This window comes from Mucor velutinosus, assembly GCF_035048745.1.
Source record: "Mucor velutinosus strain NIH1002 chromosome Unknown tig00001564, whole genome shotgun sequence".
Lineage (NCBI taxonomy): Eukaryota > Fungi > Mucoromycota > Mucoromycetes > Mucorales > Mucoraceae > Mucor > Mucor velutinosus.
In genome coordinates, this window is record NW_027041906.1 from 2,444,060 (window position 1) to 2,469,673 (window position 25,614).

Sequence of the window (25,614 nt, forward strand, 5' to 3'; positions counted from 1 at the left end):
TGCAAGTAATGCTGACCTCATTGTACGCCCATAGTATAAGCATATGTGCACAGTGAATACCACTCGATTTGACATGATGTTGAAAGTGAAATGACGTAGAGGTAGCCTGAGGCGACATATCACATCATAGGAAACACGTTCCTTACTTGATCTTGGACTTTGAGTTACCAAACGTTATATGCAAGACTACGTATCACTTGCTTGTAAACGATGATAAACGCATTTGTTGGCGAGCGCAAATAAAACTTGAATTAGTATATAAAGCTGCCACTTGAAATTTGTTTTTACTTGCCTATTTTTCTTGGTTTCTCCAAACATGTCATTCTCAATCCGTATATCACGAGAAACAGAGCCATCCTTCTGTACAAATTGCTATACCAGCTTTGACAGTGCCCGTGCTCTACGCAACCATCGCCGAAACTGTCGTGCTCCCATTTTGAATGAAGATCAAGATGTTGAAATGGAAGAGCAACCTCCAGTGGAAACAACGCTGATACAGCCACAATCTCCCCCCAGTGCGCTAGTCACAGCCAATTCAGATCATGCAAACCAGCTGCATGATGATGATGCCATGAGTGATATTGAAGAAATGATTCCTGCTGCTGACGATGCTGATTATGACTACGCAGGCTTTGAACAGACGCCGGGTGCTGCTGATCTGCTGCCTATTGTCGATAATAATGGTAAGGAATTGCAGCGCTAAAGTAGATGTATATACTCACAATAGCGGATTCCACACATGCGATAACAGGAGACAATCCAGAAGAACCAGGGCTTGAATTTGATTTGCTAAATGTCAAATACAAGACAGTTGGAGTAGTCGACCCAGATGCAGAAGATCAGGCTTGCTTCTACGATTGCAGATCCCTCGAAGACATCAACCAAAATACATATACAACCACAGAACTGGTTTCGATTGAGCTGTATGATATCGTCAATGATTTTGCTATACCACGGGATGCATACAGAAAGTTGGTCAGGTTGATGAACACTGTTTTGAGAGATACAGAAAAAATTAGTCGAGGTAATTCGCATTGCAATGACATGTCATTTATACAATAACTCACCAGCTTCCGATCCTCCCCCCATGAACTGATAGAAAGCAATCCGGAGATCATGCATGGCCCTCGTGTGCAAAGCATGCTTCAGCGCCAATCATCGTTGACATCCCATGAATATGATGTGTGTATCAATGGCTGCAAGCTGTACGCATTGGAAGTAGACGACGAGGAGACAATTTGTAATATTTGTTCCCATGAAAGATACGATGCACGGGGAGATCATCGAGCCCTGTCAACAATGAAAGTCATGTCAATTGGAGACATCGTATCACGATTAGTTGCGAATCCAATAACGAGAGAGGAGCTTCGGTACCGACATGCCTACGACAACAGAGACCTTGAAGAGAATCCATCCGATGTTATCATTGCTGACGTATTTGACGGCGCCACGTACAAGTCCATCAAGAATACGCATTTCACAAATGACCTGGATATCGCAGTTGCGATCATGAATGATGGCTTTGTAGTTGAAAAGAGAGGTGATCGGCTATTCACAATTATTCATCTGATGGTGTTCAATTACGATCCACACAAGCGTTACAAGGAGGAGTACACGCACGAGCTTTGTATCTTTCCAGGAAAAAAGAAGCCCAAATCATTTGACTCGTTCATTTCCATCATCTTGGCAGAGCTCCAGTGGCTTTCTACGTATGGAATGGTAGTCGAAACAAATGATGCTGGGCCAATTCGTTTGAAGGTTCATCCTCTAATTTGTGGTGGTGATACTCCAGGTAAATATCCTGATTGATAAAGCAACTAATCAGCATCCACAATGGCTAACATGAAATTGATTTACCTACCTGCTTTATTCTAGCCGTGTTTGACTGGAGCAAGTGTGCTCATCATGCATCTGAGTATGGCTGTCGTTGGTGTCTTTCGCGTGGTATGCACCCTGATAATCGCAGCCATGGGATGTACTTTCCAAATGCTGGAAGCATGCGTACGAATGAAGATTACGAGAGGGCTGAGTCCAACCTTGGATTCAACGGTGTCAGCCTTTTCAATCAGCTATCGTCATGCATTGCACCCCAATGCTTTGGATTCGAAGAAATGCATACATTAGCACGAGGTGTTGGTTCAGAACTCTTCGAGATGCTCACTGTCGACCTGTCTCCGAACAACACAAAGTTCTTCTACACATATCCAGATGGTGAATTGGAGCGAGAAAATTATCCATTTTTCATTCCAAAGCAACGGCTGTTCGAGATTGGCAAAGCAATTGAGGACACAAGATCATATATACCAGTTGCATTTGATGGAAGCTTTTTGAATCTGGTGGAGAAGCTACGAGGCACCCGCAGTGTTGACTATCTTGATAATTTGCTGGTAAGATCAGATCCACTGTAATCTGCAAACGTACACATGTAAGGCGTGAATTAGGATCTGATTATTCTGATTTGAAATAGACCATCATACCTACTCTCTTTGTCCCAGAATTAGCCAGTCCACAGGCTAGGAAAGCAATCATGAAGCTGGTTAGAGGCGTCTGTCTTGCATTGCAATGGGAGTTCACTGAGTCTAGGTTGGCAGAGATTGATGAATGCATTGACTTCTTCATTGACTACTGCAAAGCTCAGAGAGATGCCATGTGCTTGTCACTTTCGGTCTTCCGTCCCGTAATGCATCAGCTTACACATGTAGTGTGGATGATAAGAGAAATGGGGCCAATTGTAGCCTACTCCTCACGAAGTCAAGAACGGTTAGTCATCTATACATGCTATGTTTATCACACACATCCAGTTACTTACATAACAACATCATCCATTTTACAGAAGCATTGGAAAGTTTGGTGATTTGATAACTGGCAAGTCAAGGACAGGCAAGCAATCTTCCAACTTGATTGAAATTGTTGCAATCAGAAACCAGCTGAAAAGGATCTTCGACTCAAATGAGTTCCTCCAAGGCATTCGACCGCAGCCATATGCATCCACCACATACCTCAATCATCCAGAATCTCTAACAAGCTCACAGTTGTGGGAACCTGATCAAGAAGAGACAAATTTGGATCATCATTTTGGCTTCGATGGTACTGATCGTGCTGAACTCCATGGTGTTCCAATTGCAAGATTCAAGCGTGCTTTGTCGAAATACTATTGTAGGATATTCTCTCTTCAAAGGCTGAACAACAGTCCATTGTCAATGACGATCAAGGTTGCCCATCGTGCTCTAATCGGTTCTACTGTCATAGGATCAGAAATATACAGAGAGAAGATGCATGAGTTTCGTAGAAGCAACCATCTGGTCATGTTTAGGTCAACTCACCTCAATCGACTTAACCACCCTGTCTCCTGTTGGTTTGTTTCGCGAGTGATATTCTTTTTCCAACATGTCTATGATGGGTCGACCTACTTTTTGGCTTTCGTTGAAACCATGAAAAATCATGGTGTTGCTTCTCACGACAGGTCTGTCCCTTTTGTTCGTATGAATGAGCCTGTCGAACAACAAATTGCAAGAAGGGTGCCGAGAGTGATTGATCCCAAGTATGCTGTCATTTCTATTGACGATGTTGAGATGCAAGTGGGATTGGTGAAATCTTTGGATAACGACTTGCACTTTAGCGTCATTGCAAACTACCATGCGTTTGAACAAGATATGTCGATCGATGCTGGCGATATTCGCAACCTTTAACGAGGATTGAAATCGCAACATACAGATTTTTTTTTTTGCTTTCGCGTAAAACTACCCACTTGAGGCTACGAAATAAAAGATAATACATTTGTCAATACAATACATAGCTACATTCATTAATCATACTTGTATACCTCTTACAGCTTTGTTGTCCATGAAGGCATGCGCAAAATAATTATAAAAAAAAATAATAAAAGAAAAGGATCCGCATCACTGACCATCAAAGCATTTTGAGAAAAGCATAATTAACCCAGCAAGGTTAACGTCCAACGAAGAAAAAACGAGTTTGCTCGGATTCGAACTGGCGACCTTCAGTTTGTTAGTCAGGAATATTACCACTTTGACATAACGACTCAAAGTAACCAGAAACTCGGGTCACGTGATTTTTTCTCCTGATTTGTTTCAAATTGAGCAAGTTTGGAGGCTTCTAACTTCGTAGATAATGATGCTACGAATTGGCGTTCGGTACGAAAAATAAACAAAAGAACTCAAAAAGTCTGACCATACCATTTAAAAGCGCATATCTGATAACTATCTTCACAGTGTAAAGCCAAATGTTCTGATATGGGAACATCGAGGTGCTCACGAGAACATCGATGTTCCCAAAAGAGCGCATTGATGTTCTGTGAGAACATCAGTTGGGCCGTAGTGCTGCCAGAGATGAAGACCAAAGAAGCAGTTACCAGACATAATAAACCATAGAAGCAAACAGCAGAGATAGCAAAGAAGTAATGGTAGCAGCGTCCACGGCAAACAGGTAAAAAAAAATAATCGAAACCTAATAAACAAATTCGATTAGTGCTTGTTCTACGTCTTTCTGTGCTCGTTGTCGAACGGTACCTGCTATATTCCACTTAAAAGAAGCAGTATCAAGTGCTTTTAACAGTACAAGGCCGTGTTATCAGAAGCTAGAGTGTTGTTTTCAATCAAAAAGGTTCCAAAACCAATATGGTTTGATATTAAACGCGTTTTGCAAAAAGGGCAAAAAAAAGGAGGATATGGAAAAATGAGAGAGCGCTCTATTCGACGTCACGGCCATTAGATTTGGTCCCAGTATTCTGCCGTCGTGGTAGCCGTAACTGCTGCACTTTAATTTGCAATTGTGCAGTGGATATTTTCGTCTTCAAACTTGACTTGATTTGACATCCTTTGAACGTTTTTGCCAATTTAACTATGAAAAATGTCGTTGCCACATCCAACGTTATAATGCATCTTTAGAGAACTAAAAAAGCCGCATCGAATGGTGCTGATTACATGCAGCTTTCAGACCGAAAATAATGAGCAATTTTCAAAAATATGAAAACAGGTTTTCTGTGAATATGTCAAAATCTAGTATATAAAAGTTTCATATAAACAGCTTCTAGTGTTGCGTTGCATCTTTACAATCAATTTGATTCGATATATATTATAGAAAAAGTCGTCATTTTTGGGGTGAAAAACGCGATCGTTTGATTTTTAAGAATTTTTCCTTACTAGTACACATGAAAATCCTCATGATTTTCATGAATTTGCAACGACCTAAAACATTTTGAAATAAAGCATCAGTAAGTAAAGCGTGGGCAGGGAGAAACGTTTGGCCCTATTCCGAGCTTCCACAACGCTTTGTAGCATGAGTTATTCGTGCTTCAAAATGTCTAAATTTGGACAGAATTTGGCCAAAAATAAGGCGTAGTAGGTTGTGTTGCCAAGGGAGTCAGTAAATCACGGTTCTGTCTGATGACCCCGATGTTCTGCATTGTACGGAAATCAATACCTAAGTGATAAACGCTTTTATTCCACTTCTGAGAAGGTTCAGGTCTTCCTTTTTGAAATGCGCGACTACAGTAATTTCTGTTAAGCACAAAGAATAAAAGGATTATTATCTGTCGCTTATAAAAAATGTTCGATATTATAAAAACAAGAAAAGACTTATTTGAATAAGATCAGACACAAAAACTAAAGACTTATTGATGAAGACAAGAGTTATTCTATTTATACTAAGTTTTGAATGCCAAAATAGCAATTTATCTTATACAACGCTTATCACATCTGATGAACCTCAGCATTTAGATAGCTGAGATGCACTTCAATTATCATAGCTTGTCCATGTTGTTACACAACACAGACATATCTACCCATCAAGAATACCTTATTGATAAGTTTATTCAAATCTGTTTAGAATAACGAAATATAGACAGAGTAAATACAATTAGAACTGAATATATTTATTATGTTATTCCAAGATTGAATAGGGATCAAAACTAGTGTAGATATCAAAGGTATTTATAGTTATTTGACAGTGCCGCAGCAATAGGACCTTGATCTTGAATGCGGGATAATTGTATAAGCCTTGAACCAGTAACGAGGATGTGCTGCATCAGCGCTCATGAACCACCAGTCAAGGATAAACAACAAAGATGATCCAGGATAGAATGTTCTTCCTAATAGCTTTGACGGAAGAACATTTGTCGGAATTGAAACCCACTTCCAGGGACGAAAGGCCATAGGCTACCACTCTCTCTCACTTCTACTATGCATCTCAGCTCATTCTCAGATCCTCTTATGTAATAAACGACGCCTAATACATTTGCCTCTCAGAGATGATCTATATCCTCAACAAAATCATCTATTTTACTCAGTACCATTGGATGCACCTTGAAAAGTACTCCAGGAAAGCTTAAGGAAGCATTTTTTTTTTTGTAGGGGAGTCGAGCTCCAGGTTTTATTTAAAGTCCTTAAAATGTCATGCTGAGGGAAAGAAAAGACTGTTGGTGGACCCAATGTCTGCAATGAAGGGGAATAAGATATTTTGAACTAAGTTGGGAAAGAAATCTACTACTAATAAGGTGCGACACCTAGAGCCAAAACAGTCTTGCGGAAATCGTCAAAATATAGATAATGGATAGAGTACAAAACACCAAACGAGGACATCAGTACTACTTCAAAAAATCAAACAACTTGCGTTCACCAGGATTTGAACCGGGATCCTCCCATTGGCATACGGGAGTTTCTACCACTTCGCCCTACCACCAGGGACAAGCTTAAGGAAGCATTTTTGTAGGGGAGTCGAGCTCCAGGTTTTATTTAAAGTCCTTTAAATGTCATACTGAGGGATAGAAAAGACTGTTGGTGGACCCAATGTCTGCAAAGAAGGGGAATAAGAAATTTTGAACTAAGTTGGGAAAGAAATCTACTACTAATAAGGTGCGACACCTAGAGCCAATACAGTCTTGCGGAAATCGTCAAAATATAGATAATGGATAGAGTACAAAAAACACCAAACGAGGACATCAGTACTACGTCAAAAATTCAGACAACTTGCGTTCACCAGGATTTGAACCGGGATCCTCCCGTTGGCATACGGGAGTTTTACCACTTCGCCCTACCACCAGGGACAGCTTAAGGAAGCATGGGGTGATCATCATATTTTACTTAGTCGAATTTGCAAAAATAGCTTAATCGAATCCAAAACCATCAAGATTTGTCCAATCTGGAACAAACTATGATTCTGGATTTGAATTAATTTTGGCTTGCGGGGCCAGCTGGCAAACTCAATGCCCTTTTCATACTGCAATACAGTAGTGAATGCTCTTGAAGCGTATAAAAAGTAGGTGGCAGGCCATAACGCTATTGTTTGTAATGATATTTTATTGCATTCTATATCGTTCATAATGACATCGTCTTGCATTCTATATTTAATAACGTTAGTCTGGACATTGACGACTCATGGGCTGCGTAAGATGTCTGCAGTAAGTAGTGAAATCTCTGAGGCTCTGAGACGTCGTTCAAATAAAACGTTGACAGCATTGAGCAGAGGAAAGAGGGTAGAATTAACAGTGGTTTTTGTTGATTGATTGTAAAATCATTATTCTCATATGAGCCAGGCCTGACAGATGCCTTGAAACTTAGGTTCCATATTAGGGTTGTAAAGTGTCTAAGGACTGAACATTTATTATGTTATGATATTGAATCAAAAGGTTTCTCTCGATTCAAAGCAACTTCTGAAGCCACATTTATGAGACTTTCATATGCAACATTTCGACATTTTGATCAAAACCTCCATTTCATATTTTCTGAAATTGCTTGGTAAGTTCATTCAAAATATCTATTTCATTTGGCACCATTGTATGCGCCTTGAAAAATACTCCAAGGATGTATTAGGAAGCATTTTTTTTTGTAGGGGAGACGAGCTCCAGGTTTTATTTAAAGTCCTTTAAATGTCATACTGAGGGATAGAAAAGACTGTTGGTGGACCCAATGTCTGCAAAGAAGGGGAATAAGATATTTTTGAATTAAGTTGGGAAAGAAATCTACTACTAATAAGGTGCGACACCTAGAGCCAAGTATTAGGAAGCATAGGGCACTCATCACAATTTATATAGTCTAATATCACTAAACAGATTAAAGAAGTCGAGAAAAGACAATATCTGTCCAATCTTGAACAGTAAAAAAATCACTGAGTTTCAATTGATTCTGGCAGGCATCGCTGCTGCTGGCTGATCCAAGTGCCTTTCTGATGATGACAATGATAACAATGACGATTGCGATGCTGATCAAATGGGGATCATGGATTTTAAAGGATAATTGTTTAGCTCAACTACTTTTTTTTGAGAGTTTTTCCCTATAATAAAGATGCCTTTTGCAATGACAATATCTCAAAAAAGTCGCTGTAGATCTTACATAAATCCTGTATTTACACATGGCCAGCTTTATGCTGCCATCTCAAGAGCAACATAAGCTAATGGATAACTCCCCCTGCTAACTCTGACATAATCTTTTTTTTTTGTTTTTTTTTTACTACTAATTGGTTGTTTAAAATCTACTTGATATGCCAAATTTTTATTATCTCTGATTTGGAATGTCTTTGGTGAGAGCCTGAAGGACGACGCCATCATCGAGCGTAGTGAGATTGATCGGCTAGTGCATCTATACTAGGTACCATTTAACAGTATTCATTCGCCCACTTTAGATGCAATAGATACTAAGAATACAGTTTGTAAATAGCTTTTCGATATAATAGCTCGAGTTCTGTAACTACGAAATGAATCATTTCTAGTATCCAAGACTGGTTGATGCAAAAGACACAACCCCTTATTTATGCAAATTGCTTTCACTAGCACCAACATTTCAAGGGAAAAACCGTCCATATGGACTGTCACAGTTGCTTTTGATTTAGGATTTTTTATTCGAAAAGATTTTAAAAACGAGTATAAGCTTCTTTTAGTTTTTATCAAGTCTTTGTTTTGTGAATATCAACAGCATCCTCAAGAACAAAAAGATGATAGACTCGGACACCGTCATGACACCACCAACAACAGCTGCAACTCCAGTTTCAGAATCTGATGTTTTCAATCCACTTGCATTTGATTTCATTCATGCTGTCAATCAGCTGTCAACACTCATAGGCAGTTCAACATTTGGTAGTGTAGATCTTAGTGTACTCCATCAAGCAACCACAGCTGCCACTATTACCACTGCAGTCGATAAATCCCAATTACTCGATACCGTTTCAAAAGCCATGCTTAAGCCTGAATGGACACTTAGCGTAGTTCGCTTATTTAGACCTATTGTGATCGACCTTGTTGCTCGTTGGACTCTACCCAGCTTTACCGACTTTTTAGACTCTGCTTCTGCATCACCTAATGCAAACAGAACTGTATATAAAATTGAATTGGTTGCAAAGGCCATTAGCGTTGTGCTTCCTATTGTGCCTCAAGTGAAAAGGTTTGTGTGCTAGATCAGAAAATTGAACGTGTGTAGAGACTGACATTTTTGCATAGCTTGGCTGTAACATACTTTAACCATTCCACCTCTTTATTCGAGAGACTCAACCATTTAAATAACTATAGAGAATTAGAGGTACTGGACAATGCACATGCGTTAAAGGTAAATCGAAACTAACATGCTCCCAATCTAGGTGACATCCTCTTTGACAGCTGAATTACAAGATTTGCTGTTAACCACATACCGATTGATTTTTTTTTCAACATCCACATTTACACCACTCTGGAACTGGGGACCTTTGGTGCAATTACTTCAATTCCAAGATCCACGTATTCGCTACATTACTGTCTTGTGTCTCAGTAAAGTGTATGGACTGAGCGATCCCCAAATCAAGAGCTTATTGACATCTGTTGTTGGAGCCGGACACTCCTTGGATGAATCTGATGAGCCTCTTTTTACTACAATTGATGGCAATCGTGTAGATCTTAGATTCTTGAGGTAAGGGTTTAGCTGTGGTAATTCGACATTATGATTGACCCAAGACTCTATTAGTTTGTGGGAGCAACAGCAATTAGCAGATGCTCAGATTTCTCTTTTACACAACAACTACGACCTGCAGCAGAACCAACAACACAAACTATCAGAAGGCGATCTCTGCTCACTTACATGCAACTTGTGTGGCGTGTTGCTTCCCAAGACAGCCTCTTTGAACAAGCAGGAAACTGCCAAGCACTTCTACGACCCCAAGCTTGTGTTGACCAAGACGACTTCAAAGAACCTGCATGCTGTCAGTCTTGCATTATCTATTGGAGCACCTACTTTGTTGGAGGGTGTCACCGGCGCAGGTAAAACTGCACTTATCGAGGAACTTGCTAGCCGAACTGGAAGAGGATCTGAGCTAGTCAAGATCCATTTGGGTGATCAAACTGACCCCAAAGTATTATTGGGTACCTATGTATCCACATCAACACCTGGCTCGTTCCGTTGGCAAGCCGGTGTATTAACAACAGCAGTATTGGAGGGAAGATGGGTTTTGATTGAAGACATTGATTTGGCTCCTGCTGAAGTGTTGTCTGTACTTTTGCCCTTGTTGGAAACGAGACACCTGTTTATTCCCTCTCGCGGTGAAAAGATCAAGGCCAAGGAAGGGTTCCAGCTGTTTGGTACAAGATCCTTTGTGCCTACTCGGTCTGGAAAAGGAATGAGCTCAAGAGGAGGCGAATTGATGACAGGTGCCAATCTCTGGACTCGTGTCCATGTGGAGCCTTTATCTGTGCAAGAATTGGAAACCGTTGTTCGTCAAAAGTTTACTCATATTGGTGATTTTGCCACTCATGTCATGAAGCTCTTTCAAACTGTGGTTGGCATGTATCAAGACCCCAATTTCTCCACTTTGGCGTCCTCGACTATGGGCAGATTCCTTTCCACCAGAGATTTGATGAAATGGTGCCATCGTGTTGATTTACTAATCGGCGAGAAACTGAACGATAGTACCGAAGTTGGTATGGATCTCACGCTTCGTCAAGACTTGTTCAGTGAAGCAAATGACTGTTTCTGTGGCATGATTCCTGATTACAATGTGTGGATGACGGTACTCGAGACACTTGGAAGACCCCTTCAGATTTCAGAGGAATTAGTACGCAACTATGTGGATCAATACAAACCAGCTCTGGAACAGGATGAATCGACCATTCGCATTGGCCGCGTCAACCTGTCATCGATTGCTGCCAGTGGTAAACAGAAACAGAAGCAGGCCCTCATCAAGCGAGAAAAGAAGAGACCCTTTGCTACTACCGGCCATGCCTTGCGTTTGATGGAGCGGATTGCAGTGTGCATTCACTTGACTGAACCTGTCTTGCTGGTGGGTGAAACAGGTACTGGCAAAACGACTGTTGTTCAACATTTGGCCGACATGATCCATCAAAACTTGATCGTCGTCAATTTGTCCCAGCAATCTGACAGCTCTGATCTCTTGGGTGGCTTCAAGCCTGTGGATGGCAAGGTGCTTGCTATTCCCATGAAGGAGGAATTTGAAAGACTGTTTGAAAAGACCTTTTCTGTTAAGAAGAATGGCAAATTCTTGGAGATGGTGAGAAAGACCTTCATTCATCAGAAATGGTCCAACTTTGTCACACTCCTGAAGCAAGCTGTTAAAATGTCCCAGCAAAAATTCGAAGCTGAGCAAAACGCCGAGAGCAAACGAGTGTCAGCACCTACTCTTCGCAATGCCTGGAAGACGTTTGCCAAGAAGGTAGAGGAATTCGAGGTGCAACAGGTGCAATCACAAAACAAGTTTGTGTTTAATTTCATGGAGGGTTCTCTTGTCAAGGCTGTGCGTCAAGGTGATTGGATCTTGCTCGATGAAATCAATTTGGCTACTACGGAAACGCTTGAATGTCTGTCTGGCCTACTGCAAGATGCTCACGGCTCTCTCTTGTTGACTGAGAAGGGCGATGTGGAGCCCATCAAGCGTCATCCCAACTTCCGTCTGTTTGCCTGTATGAATCCCGCCACAGATATCGGTAAGCGCGATCTGCCGCCTGGTCTTCGCAACAGATTCACAGAGTTTTATGTGCATCCTCCTGACAACCGCTACGACGACCTCTTGCAAATCGTCAAGCAGTATCTTGTTGGCATCGCTTCTGGCGACGAGAGATCCTACGATGATGTCGCTGAATTTTACATGAGTGCCAAAAAACTGGCTGCAGAACACAAGCTGGTTGATGGTGCTAATCAGCGTCCTCATTTCAGTATGCGTACCTTGGCTCGTGCTTTGACCTATGTTGCTCAAATCTTCCCCGTGTATGGCCTCAGACGCTCTCTTTACGAGGGCTTCTGCATGACATTCTTGACTCAGTTGGACAAGGAAAGTGAAGTGTTGATGCGCGACCTCATCTTCAAGACGATTTTGCGTGGTGTTCAAAACCCTCAGAATCTGATTACTCAAATCCCTCGTCAGCCCCATGAAGACTTTATTCAGTTCGGCTACTTTTGGCTGCAACAGGGTCAATTCCCACCTGAAGACGATACACGTTACATTCTGACCAATTCTGTTGAAACCAAGCTGTACAACCTGGCTCGCGTTATCATGTCCAGAAAGTTTCCTGTGCTGATCCAAGGCCCCACATCTGCTGGTAAGACGTCCATGGTAGAATACATGGCTAAAAAGACAGGCCACAGATTTGTGCGTATCAACAACCACGAGCACACGGATTTGCAAGAGTACCTTGGTACCTATGTTTCCAACAATGAAGGCAAACTGGTATTCCAAGAAGGTGTCTTGGTGGAAGCACTTCGCAACGGCTACTGGATTGTGCTTGATGAGCTGAATTTGGCCCCTTCTGATGTCTTAGAGGCACTGAATCGTCTCCTGGATGATAACAGAGAATTACTGATACCCGAAACCCAAGAAATTGTCAAGCCTCATCCTCACTTTATGCTGTTTGCTACTCAGAATCCTGCTGGTCTTTACGGTGGTCGTAAGGCATTATCAAGAGCCTTCCGTAACCGTTTCCTCGAACTCCACTTTGATGATATCCCAGAAGACGAGCTGGAAACCATCCTTTCAAAACGCTGTGCTATTGCTCCTTCTTACTGTAAGAAGCTTGTCAAGGTGTACAAGGAACTCATGGAACGCAGACAAAGCACCCGTATCTTTGAGCAAAAGCACGGCTTCATCACACTGCGTGATCTCTTCCGTTGGGCTGGTCGTGATCCTCAAGGCTACCAAGAATTGGCTGAAAATGGCTACATGCTGCTAGCTGAAAGATGTCGTAAAGACGAAGAAAAAAAGGTCGTCAAGCAGGTGCTGGAGCAGGTTATGAAGGTCAAGCTCTCGGAAGATGACATGTACGACTGCAACAATTTAGAGGAATTCGCCATCTATGATCGCATGCTCAAGGAACACGCTGCCAAGACGGGTGAAGATACCAAGCTGGTGTGGACCAAGGCCATGCGTCGTTTGTTCAGTCTCGTTGCCCGTTGCTTGCAACACAATGAGCCTGTACTGCTTGTAGGTGAAACTGGCTGTGGCAAAACCACCGTGTGTCAAATGCTTGCCGAAACCTACAACCGTGAACTCCATATTGTCAATTGTCATCAGAATACGGAAACAGGCGATTTGCTGGGTGGTCAACGTCCTGTGCGCAACAGAGAAGCCAACGACGATCCTGAAAAGCAGCAGCAGCTGTTTGAATGGCACGATGGTCCATTGGTACAAGCCATGAAGGAGGGCCACTTGTTCTTGCTGGATGAAATCTCGCTTGCTGATGATTCTGTCTTGGAGAGACTTAATTCTGTGCTTGAGCCTAGTCGTCTCTTGGTGCTTGCTGAGAAGGGTGGTAAGCATGTGGAAGAGTTGTACGGTGCTGCCAACTTTCAGTTCTTGGCTACTATGAATCCGGGTGGTGACTATGGTAAAAAGGAACTCTCGCCTGCTCTGAGAAATCGTTTTACTGAAATCTGGGTGCCTTCTGTTACGGACAGAAATGATCTCATCAAGATTATTGATGAACAAATGACACATCCTGCTCTCAAGGGGTACAGCGCCAAGATGCTTGACTTTATTGCTTGGTACACACAAGCCATTGGTCAGAGCCGCACGGTGGTATCGCTTCGTGATATTCTCTCCTGGGTCAAATTCATCAATGTCGCTGTCGACTCTGGTTTGAGTGCAGAGCTCAGTTTTGCTCATGGTGGATGTATTGTCTTGCTGGATGGCCTCGGCTCGCATGGCTCATCAGGCTCCTTTTTATCTGGCCCTTTGCTCAAAGACTTTAGACTCAAGTGTCTTCGTCATCTCTCTGGTAAGCCTCATGCCACTGAGCTGGAGATCTTGGGTGAAACCAAGGACAAGATACACACTGCGAATGACAAGTTTGCTATCGGCCCCTTTGAGATTCCTCGCGGTCAACTCGCCAAGACAGACATCAAGTTTACCTTGCTGGCACCTACGACAGCCGACAATGCCATGCGCGTGATTCGCTCCATGCAACTCAAGAAGCCCATTCTGCTTGAAGGTAGTCCTGGTGTGGGCAAGACTAGCTTGGTGTCTGCTTTGGCTGCTGCCTCTGGTCACAACCTGGTGCGTATCAATTTATCTGAGCAGACAGATTTGATGGATCTCTTTGGTTCTGATCTTCCTGTGGAAGGTGGTAACAGCGGCGAGTTTGCTTGGAGAGATGCCCCGTTCTTGCAAGCCATGAAGGCGGGTGATTGGGTCTTGCTGGATGAGTTGAATTTGGCCTCTCAATCTGTACTGGAAGGTCTCAACTCGTGTCTGGATCATCGTGGTGCTGTCTACATCCCTGAGCTGGATAGAGAATTCTTTTGTGCCAAGGAGTTCCGTGTGTTTGGTGCACAGAATCCTCTGCAGCAAGGCGGTGGTCGTAAGGGTCTTCCCAAGTCCTTTGTCAACCGTTTCACGCAAGTTTATGTGGAGCAGCTCACTTCAGACGATCTCTTGTTCATTTGCTCTCACCTGTTTTCTGAATTCGAGCCTAGCACTATGGCCAAGATGATTGATTTCAACAACAAGATGTATGAAGAGACTATGATTCGCTGCAGCTTCGGTCGCAAGGGCAGCCCTTGGGAGTTCAATCTGCGTGATGTGTTCCGTTGGCTGGAACTGATGCAAAAGGACCGTGTTACTGATCCTGCCGAGTATCTGGATATCATTTACATGCAGCGTATGCGTACACACGAAGATCGCGTTCAGATTGTGCAATTGTACGAGTCTGTGTTCCAGGTCAAATATGATCGCCCTGTCCAGCCCCATTATCAAGTGACAGCCACCTCGTTCAGTGTGGGCCATTCTCGCTTGCCAAGAAAACAAACAGGCAGCACCATTGATGTCTTTGAGCATGAGGACCATGTGCTGCAATCTTTCCTGTCTCCTCTCCAGTCTCTCATCAAGTGTGTTGAATCCTCCTGGATGGCCATCGTAAATGGCCCCTCTGCCTCAGGTAAAACCTCACTGGTGCGTCTACTGAGCAAGATGACAGGCAACCGTTTGGAAGAATTCGCCATGAACAACAGTGTGGATACGATGGAACTCTTGGGTGGCTTTGAGCAGGTGGATTTAAACCGTCATCGCCAAGTTGTCATAGACACGCTGCATCAAATGGTGAGTCATGCCTCCAAGAATCTGCTCATGTACTTTGCTACCTTGGCCCCTGAGAGCGAGCAATACGGCACTGTATTGCAACTGATTCGTCAGCTCAATGACTCTTGGTACGCACTGGAAAGCAAACAGCACATGCAAGTCATGTCCACTGATCTAGAAGCCAGTGAACTGGACTACACCCTAGTCTCCAATGTCATTCACTGCTTGAACTCTGCCTCTGTTGTGGATTCTGAAGCCCAGGCTGCTATTGAGGCTGTCTCTGTTGCCATCCAAAACCTGCAAAGGTTGGAAAAGGACACGGTTGCAGGTAAATTCGAATGGATTGATGGTCTCTTGATCAATGCGCTCGAAAAAGGCTACTGGCTCCTAATTGACAATGCCAATATGTGTAATCCCTCTGTGCTCGATCGTTTGAATCCTCTGTTTGAGAATGACGGTGTGCTGATGGTCAATGAGCGTGGTCTTGTGGATGGCACTGTCAAGGTCATCAAGCCTCATCCCAACTTCCGCATGTTCATGACAGTGGATCCTCAGAACGGTGAGCTCTCGCGTGCCATGAGAAACCGTGGTATTGAAATCTCTTTGGTGGACTCCAACTGGAACAAGAATCCTCAAGATGTTACTAAGCTTGCCAATGCATTGGGTGTGCGTGGTCCCAAATTGCCTATGCTTTTGAACACGCTGCAAGGAGAAGCCACTGCGCAACGAAGACAGTTTGTCAAAGGCGAAAATGTGCGCGATTACTTGTTGTTTGCTACTTATCTGGTGGAGCGCTTGCAACGTGGCCAGTCGCTCAAGGTGGCTATCAAGGAATCCTTCTTCCAAGTGTTTGTTGATATCAAGGAGGCGCCTGAGGCTTTGGTTGCCTTGCTTGAATCCAATGTTGATGAGGATCTGTTGCAAACCATGCTCTCGCCTACCAACTCACCCTTTTTGATTGGCGGTCAGTTGCTGCAAGACGACTCTGTGCTTGCTACGGTTGCTCTCCAGGGCGCTTATTTGGTCTATTTGCTACAAACTCTGGATACTGAAAATCCTGAATCTATCAAGAAGGTCGAAATTGCTGGTGATTACTTTTTGGAGCACTTGTCCTACCAAGACTACGGTATGCGTCTTCGTTGGTTGGGTTACATGTCTCAACAAGCTGTGTCCACCAAATCCACTGTGCTGGAGCGTCTCGGCTACATCATGAAGGAAGTGTATGCTCACCCCATGTTCTTGGAACTCTCCAAGATTCAATCTGAAATGAAGGAGGGTATTACCGCCAACGCTGCTGTGCTGGAATACACGCGCAATGCTTACCATCTGCTTATTCGCTTGCACAAGCAAGAATACGCTGACAAGAATATGCGAAATGCCACTCAACGTCTCAAGGTCAACAACTTGACTTCACTCCAGCAATCCTACTGTTTCCAAGAAGGTCGTTTGACCGACAGCCAGTTATTGCATCCTGTGGTGGCCAAGTTGTATCCTTTCTTTGAATCTATCAAGTCTGCTTTTGCTACCTGGATCAATCAAGGATACTATCACGCTTGCCCTTCATCTACCTTTGATGCTTTCAACAAGATCCTGGATTCCCGTGATTACGCTTGGAATTTGACTCAATTGCAAAGCCTTAGTCTGGACAACTTGCTGATTATTTTGAGAATCATCAAGGATCTTATGTCGGCTGATGGTGTCAAGTGTGTTCAAATGGACCCTGTATTTGCTCATATCGAGGACATCATGTCTGGTTTTGATTTCAATACCAGTAGATCCATGAAGGCCCTGTGGAAGTATTTCTGTCCATCCACGCTGTCCACTGAGTCGCTACACGAGTTGGAACATGAGCTGCATCAAATCAATGCTACTATGAACGCCTACAAGTACGATTCTGAAGAGACACTGGAGCCTCAATCTCTCGTCTTGCGTGCCAAGATGGAAGCCAAGGAGGCGCTTGTGGAGGGTATTGCCACTCTGTATGCTGTGGATGAAAACGACACAGAGAACGCAGACAAAGTGATGAAGTCACTTGGTAAACTACCCGAGTACATCAGCCGTGAACTCGAATCATCTACCTCGAACAAAGCCTCTATCCGACGCGACACTTATTGGGACACTGCTTTGATTCCTCTTTACGATTACACCAGTGTTGTTACTGAAATGGAGTTGATTGCCAACTTGTACAATGCCGCTTGTGATGCCTCGGACATGGCTGCCATGGAATCACTGGTGGAGCGCATGCTCAAGTTCAGAAAGTTTGCTCTTGACAAGACATCCCGACCTCCTCTTGATATGGTGCCTTACCAACGCATGATTTGGTTCTTGGACTCTGGTAACACTGCCAGCATGGCTACCGCTCTTCCTGGTATGGTGCAAGATGCAGCCTACACTTATCATCAACGTTTGTGGCGCTCTAGTTTATTCCAAAAGAATCTCTTCCAATTGACTCCCTCAGAGGAAGAAGTTGTAAGTATCTGTGTTTGCTAGCTTGTTGATGATGCAACTCACACTGTGTATTATTTAGGATCTTGGTATTACTGAAGGCTCTCTCAGTCTGTTTGAAAGCGTCGAGACACTGGCGTGCTTGAATATTTTGAGTTCTGTGGACAAGATGCCTGCTGATGCTTATGAAAATGCTCTTGCGCAATTAAAGAACTTGAAGCACTTTTTGACGTCCAATGTCAATCTTAAGGACAAGAAGTCCCTTGAAGTTGTCATGCTGATTGCCATGGCTCGTCAGGTATGTCCAGATAGGAAAATGTCTATGTGATAATCATGTGTACTCATACCTTTGTTTTGTAGTTGTTGAATGCATCTGCTCAGGTTATTCCTCAAGATCACTTTGATGGCATGTCTGCTGAATTCAGCAAGATTGCTTCATTCAGCAACACGCAGTTGAAATCCTCCATCTATTTCTCCGAAAACACCAGCGCTCAATTCGAAGCTGCTGTAGACGTGTTGAAAAATGTGATCAAGATGATGCAAGCGATTGACTTTAACGCCTACTACTCTGCTGCTGTTGCGGCCATCTTGGACTCTGTGCGTTGTTTGAGAAGCAAGGATCATGCCAGCTTTTTTTCTGCTGCTGGTAAGGCGCGTGTATTGTTGGGCTTGGCTTTTGTCTCTGCCTACATTCCTGACTACCCCGTGGATCCTACCTCTGAGCCGCGTCTTCACGTCAATCTGTTGGCTACCAAGAAGAAGGAGCACGTCAACAATATTGAAGTCCGTACAGGCATCGAAAAGCTGTACACTGGCAACACGACCAACCCAGACATCAAGTCTCAACAAGCCAGCTTGGATGCTGTCAACTACGAACTTGCTCAAAGTGCTACCATCTTTTCGCTTCGTCCTGCCCAGTCTCAACTGGATGACATCTTTGTCGATTTGCGCTATCTGCAAAAAAGTATGCTCGACAAGAATGTGGAGAGCCTCTTGAATGATCTGGAAGTTAATGGTGTTGATTCTGTGCTGCAGCGTGAAGCTTTGTTGCAAGGCAATGCTCTTCAGTTTGTTGACCGAGTGCACCACAAGTTCCCCCTGTACAGAGATATTCTGCAGCCTCTTGTTGTTGCTGTGGATGATATCAAGTATGGTTTGCGTATCCTGACTGCCAATGCTCGCAGGGATGGTGTGGATCACTTCTTGTCTGAGGTGATTGAGCTCTTGGTGCGTGATCCTGATGTCTCTCATCACTCGTATGACCTTGACTGGCACACACTGGCTACACCTGACAAGATTGCAACTTTGAAGCATGTTGTGTTTGAAAGAGCACCTACCAGCAGAAAATGGGCCTTTTATCTTCGTCTCCTGATTGTCATTCTCCAGCGCCTCGTGATTGGTGTCAATACCAATGCCTACATGAAGACGGATGATCTTGTTTCTGTCAATGTTCTGTTTAGTGAAATCATCCAAGTCTGGAAGTCTGCTGAAGAGTACAAGCGCAAGATGGCTGTTGAAAAGGAAGCCTTGTTCAAGACGCGTGCCAAAAAGTACGAGCCTCCTACTGACGAAGAATTGGAAGAGGAGGATCTCAACAAGATCTTTGCCAACTTCAACGAGGACTTTGCTGATCTAGCATTGGAGGACGATGGACAAGCAAAGGCCAAGCCTGTGGTTCCTAGCAGTGTGGAAGAAGAGTCTGTGCTGGATGATGAGGATATCCATCGTATTGGCCATCTCCATCGTGTCTTGTTTGAAACTTACAGTCGCGATGCTTGTGTTCGCTCTGACAAGTCCTGGGACCGCGAAGCTATTCAATCGTATGCTGTTGCTAGTCAATTAGCCTCCATGGCCAACTCTGCCTTCAGTGACGCTACGGATCGTATCTGTAATGCTGGCCATCTTCGTGTTACCTCATTGACTATCAACCGTCTTGAATCTGCCAATTCGTTTGGTATCACCAGTGACAACATTTACGACTTTTATCAAAGCGAGAACGTAGGTGAGGCCAAGCGCATTGAGCCTATTGTAAACCGCTTTAAGGCGCGTGTGGTGCAGCTGATTGAACAATGGCCCGAACATGCTATTCTGGAGCAACTGGTCGTCATTTGTGATCGCATCTTGACCTTCTCCATCTTGTCACCTGTGGCCAAGTTTTTGACAGGTATCGAGCTGCTGCTGCAAAAGTCTGAGGACTGGGAAGCCTATGCTGCCAAGCATGTCTCGCTGAAGGAGCAACGTGAGGAGCTGATCAGCCTGATTGTCAGCTGGAGACAGTTGGAATTGAACTGCTGGCCCAAGCTACTGGCTGCTCAAGAGCAATACCATCAGGACGCTGCTTTCAAATGGTGGTTCCACTTGTACGATACTGTTAACAACACTTCATTTGACTCTGAGAATGAAGAGGAGAATGACAAGAATACGCGTGAATTGTTGGGTGCTCTGGATCAGTTTGTACAGACTTGCTCCATTATTGAACTCGAGCCTCGTCTTAAGATGATTGACACCTTTTACCGTCAAACCAAGATCCAGGCGCAACTCTCTACGTTTGAGGGCGAGAAGCTAAATTATGAGAGAACAGCTACCATCTTGCGTAACGTCTACTTGTACTATTATCAGTTCCAGGAACATGCCAACACCATGCTTGCTCAATTGCGTAAACCCATTGAAAAGGATCTCAAAGATTTCGTCAAGATTGCTACCTGGAAGGATGTCAACATCTACGCGCTTCGTCAAAGTGCTGCCAAGACACATAGACAGCTCCACAAGTGTATTCGCAAGTATCGTGAAGTACTGAACAACTCCATGCTGACTGTGATTGCCAACTACAACGAGGAGCATGCCATGTTTCAATACGGCGATGATAAGCGTTATGCAAAGGACATCAACCAAGGTCTTATGGATCAACTCTCTCAGCCTGCTGCTTGGATTAGTGATCTGGCTATTCCAGAGCAAGTTGACTCTGAGTTTGACTGGTCTGGTGCTCCGCCTGCCAAGCAACATTTGAGCAACCTCCAACTGACCTTGAACAGAATGCGTCTCTACTGCCGCAAGGATATCTTTGTTGCTGATGATGAGATCAAGGAGCTCCCTCTGGAGAACTTTATGACTGAGACGATTCAGCAAGTCAAGTACTTTCAAAAGGAAACACCATCTATCATGACCGATGAGAATAAATCGCTTGTCAAGAACCAGAAACTCCTCAAGAAGAAGGCCTTGGTCGACTTTTTGAAGGAACTGCGTCGTCTTGGCCTCAAGTCTCGTCCTGGCAAGATGAAGGAGCAAAATGCGGATGTGGCTAGTCTCTTCCGTCAGCAAGTGGCTAATCTGGAGTGTGTCATTCAAAACAGAGACCTTCAAAAAGAGAAATTGTCCAGTTACTCTTTTGCTTCTGCTGATATGATGGAGCAATGGCAAAAAGCAAATGACTACTACTACCGTTGTATTGCTCGCATGACGCATTTGAGAACCATCAGTCTTACCAATGTCAGCAAGGATCTCTCGATGCTTGAGGTGGAACGCTCTCTTAGTGCTACTGAACACATGTTTTCTCTGGTGGGCAAGGAGCGTCATTTGATGGCTCGCTTTGAAGAACGCATGCAAGTACTCCAAGGTGCTGCTGTCCAACTGGCTTCCTTGTACGATGCTTTCTCTCAAGGCCAGCCTATTGCCAATGATGCCGAACTGGGATGCCGTCTGACCAATCACAAGGTTCACATCGACAAGCTTGCCTTGTTCCTGAACCAAGCTGTTGCTGTCATTACGCTTCAGGCTGGCTCTGTTGGTCAACAAACTCTGAAGGATCTACAGTCCATGTGTCGTGATGTCCAAAAGATGCAAAAGACGGTTGATTACTGGTTTGTCCAACGCTACCTATACCCCAGAGCTGCTACTGGTCTCTCCTTTTCTTTACTCTCTGCTGATGTGGAAGCATTGATGGATGCTCATGCTGAAAAGATCGATCTGATCCATACTATGCTGGTGTCTGCCATGCAAGTGCTGCCCCAGTCAAGTCATGTCCTATTCCCTATTACTCAATTCATTCAAAGCATGCAACGTACTTCTACTGCAAGCTTACTGGAAGAGCAAAACAACACGGACGCTACCTTGATTGAGTTACGCGAAAAGATGTATGGCCTCATTGATGCTACCTTGGTCTCTATTCAAGACCTCAAAAAGGCTAATACTTCTGCCACTAAGCCCAAGTCAAGTCTTACTGAGGATGGTCAAGATAAGGAGGAAGAGACTGAAAGCATGGGTCAAGACTACATTCGTCATCAAAGCGCCAAACAAGCTGCTCTTGTAAGTGCACTCCACCTTGAAGCTGCTGTCAAGCGCTGTGTGGAGGTGTTGACGATGGCTCACCAAGTCGCTATTTGTGCTTCCTCGGCTGCCCCCAAACAAGAGTTATCTCGCTTGCTGCAAGAGATGTATCCTTTCCTTCAACAGTATATGCTCATTGTGCAACACACACTGAGCAAGATGCTGATGCATCACAAGTCCATGGCCAAGATGACCTATTGTCTTGTCAATACGTTCAGTATCATTATTACCAAAGGCTTTTGTATGCCTGCTGGTGCTGATGATGGTGAGGAGGGCGATGCTGACGGTACCATGACGGGCACTGGTATGGGCGAAGGTGAAGGCAACAAGGATGTCAGTGAAGAAATTGAAGATGAAGAACAAGTCCTTGGCACTCAGAATGAAGAGCGCAACAATGATGACAAGCAGGATACCAAGGAGGAGAAGAATGGCATGGACATGGAGAATGACTTTGACGGCAATCTCGAAGACATTGAGCAGGATGACGACAAGGAAGAAGACGACTCGGACTCTGACTCTGATGAAGAAGACCCTGATGAGCAGATTGGTGATGTCGATGACATGGATCCTGATGCTGTTGATGACAAGATGTGGGGTGATGAAGCTGAAGAGAACCTCAAGGAGAGCGACAAGACGGTTGAAGATCAAGGTAACCAAGATCAGCAACAAGAGTCTGAAATTGTTGCCAAAGAAGAGGAGGATCAGCAGCAAAACGATGCCAAGGGTGAGAAGCCAGAGAAGTCCGACAAGAACGACAAGCAGCAAGAGGCTGACGGTGATGAAGGCGATGGTGATGAAGAGATGGGTGACGATGAGAATCAAGGCAGTGGCGATGAAGACCAACAAGAGGATGATGCTGAAGGAGAGGGCCAAGATGAAGATGACGTAGAGAACAAGCCTGGTGAGCAGTTGAATGCTGACATTCCTGAAGCCGAAACTCTTGAACTGCCTGATGATTTGAACATGGACGGTGATGATGATGATAACGGAGATAAAGAAAGCCAAGAGGGTCAAGAGATGAATGATCCCATGGACATGGATGAGCAGCCTGCCAAGGGTGAAGAAGAGCAGCTTCCTGAAGAGGATGAAAATGCAGAAGCCTTCCATGATGCTTTGGATGACGTCGACCAAACACCTCAAGAAGACGAAGAAATGGCGGATGCCTCTGCTCAAATGGACACTGAGCAAGGTGAAGGTGAAGAACAGGATGAGGAGGAGAACAGTGAAGACAAGGAAGAGAATGAAGAACTGGCTCCTGAAGTGGGTGACTCTGAACAGCAACAAAAGAGTGGTCAAATTGAAGAGGATGATCAAGGTGAAGAAGAGAACAAGGCTCAAAACAGAGAGCAGCCCAACAGTGACGCCACTGCTGACAACCAGTTTGGTGTTCAAGGTGAATCTGGCAAACAAAGCAAGAGCTCTGCTGGCAAGAAGGAAGGTGAAGATGACACTGCTGATACCAACGAAAATGCCGATGATGACACTGCTGAAAAGAAGGAGCAAAAGGGTAAATCCGAACGTGGTGCTAATCAAGCTAATGAAGAAGAAGACCAAGATGCTGACAATGAACAAGGCGATCAAGATGACCAAGATCAAGAAGCCAAGGAGGCACAGTCCAACCCTCAAAGAAGCTTAGGTGATGCGCTTGAAAAGTGGCGTAGACGATTGGCTGATTTAGATGATGCCACTGAAGAAGAAGATGATGAGGATGCTGACAAGGAAAAGAAGACGGAGGATCAAGATACTGAACAGGCTCAAGTCAATGAAGAGGACTCGTTTGAGTATGTCAAGAATGATGAAGATGCTCACGATATGCAGACCATGGGTAATGCTCAGCCAGATCAAGTCCAGGATCTCAAGATGAGTGGTATGGACGAAGAGAAAGAAGACACCAAAGAAACCTCTGGTGAAATGGACGTAGATCAACAAGCAGACGATGTGGATACAATGCCTTTGCCTCGTGATACTCTAGAAATGTCTGGCGCTACTGATGTGCAAGGTGCTATTTTGAGCAAAAAATTGCCTGATCAGCAGCTGGTGGATGAAGCCGAAGTCTTGACGATGGACGAATCTGTGGTCGCTCGTGAACCTTTGGAACAAGAAGACATTGAGCGTATGAGAGATGAATTGGAGACTCAAGTATCTGACTGGAGAGAAGAAGGCCGTGATATTAACAAGGCGCGTGAACTTTGGCAAGGCTATGAAAACTTGACGCATGATCTTGCCATGGGATTATGTGAACAGCTTCGCTTAATTCTTGAACCTACCTTGGCCACTAAATTGAAGGGCGATTATCGTACTGGTAAACGTCTCAACATGAAAAAGATTATTCCATACATTGCTAGTCAGTTCAAGAAGGACAAGATTTGGTTGCGTCGTACCAAGCCTAGCAAGCGTCAATATCAAGTCATGATCTCTGTGGATGACTCCAAGTCCATGTCCGAATCTCACTCTGTTCAACTTGCTTATGAAGCTTTGTCTTTGATCTCTAAAGCATTGTCGCAGCTTGAAGTAGGTGATATCTCCATCACATCCTTTGGTGAGCGAGTTCGTTTATTGCATCCATTTGATCAGCCATTCACTGCAGAATCTGGTGCCAGTGTCATCCAGCAATTTACTTTTGCCCAACAAAAGACCTATGTCAAGAACTTGATTGAAACCTCTATCGGCTTATTTGACAGTGCTAAACATTCTTCTGGCCCTGCTAACGCTGAACTCTGGCAACTGCAACTGATCATTTCTGATGGTATCTGTGAAGATCACAACACTTTGCGTGCTCTTGTCCGAAGCGCATTAGATCAACAAATTATGATGATTTTCATCGTTGTAGACAACAAGCCTGAGAAAGATTCCATTCTGAATATGACAAATGTAAAGTATACTATCAAGGATGGTAAATATGGTATTCAGATGAATCCCTATCTTGAAACTTTCCCATTTCAGTACTTTATGGTCTTGCGTGATATCAATTCGCTTCCTGAAGCTTTATCTGATGCTCTTCGTCAATATTTTAGCTTTGTATCTGCTTAGATATTTCTTGTATTAAATATGGTTAATTTGAATAATAAAAGGGTTTTTAAGTCGTAAATTCTACTATATTTTGAACGCGCTTGTCTTGACACTTTCTATCAGATAGTCGAGCTGACGTAAATGTTTACATGTCAAATCATTAAATTGGAGAGATTGGCCATCAATACTATGCTTGGTTGCATTGACTGTGCCATATATCCTTTATCTTATTACATACACCTTAATGTATACCACTGTTGAGTCATATCAATTGCTGATAGGCATAATAAATCCATTTCTAGAAATATTTTCTCTTCTGACGTAGATGTAATGCCAAAGCTA

The 25,614-nt window shown here is 43.8% G+C and overlaps 2 protein-coding genes across 2 annotated transcripts; both read left to right on the top strand.

Annotated features, from left to right (window-relative positions):
* Nucleotides 1–316: 316 nt before the first annotated feature.
* On the top strand, nucleotides 317–3,689 carry GDI1_2 (Rab GDP dissociation inhibitor alpha; the record flags this gene model as incomplete). Its single annotated transcript, XM_064830295.1, has 6 exons — nucleotides 317–683; nucleotides 752–1,024; nucleotides 1,100–1,792; nucleotides 1,876–2,387; nucleotides 2,468–2,760; nucleotides 2,834–3,689. The coding sequence occupies 6 exons, from the start codon at nucleotides 317–319 to the stop codon at nucleotides 3,687–3,689; spliced, it is 2,994 nt and encodes a 997-aa protein (XP_064682797.1).
* A 5,257-nt stretch (nucleotides 3,690–8,946) lies between these two features.
* On the top strand, nucleotides 8,947–25,293 carry ATC70_011097 (uncharacterized protein; the record flags this gene model as incomplete). The annotated part of the gene is made up of 6 exons (XM_064830296.1): nucleotides 8,947–9,392; nucleotides 9,449–9,527; nucleotides 9,586–9,890; nucleotides 9,945–17,964; nucleotides 18,023–18,238; nucleotides 18,301–25,293. The coding sequence occupies 6 exons, from the start codon at nucleotides 8,947–8,949 to the stop codon at nucleotides 25,291–25,293; spliced, it is 16,059 nt and encodes a 5,352-aa protein (XP_064682798.1).
* Between the last annotated feature and the right edge of the window lie 321 nt (nucleotides 25,294–25,614).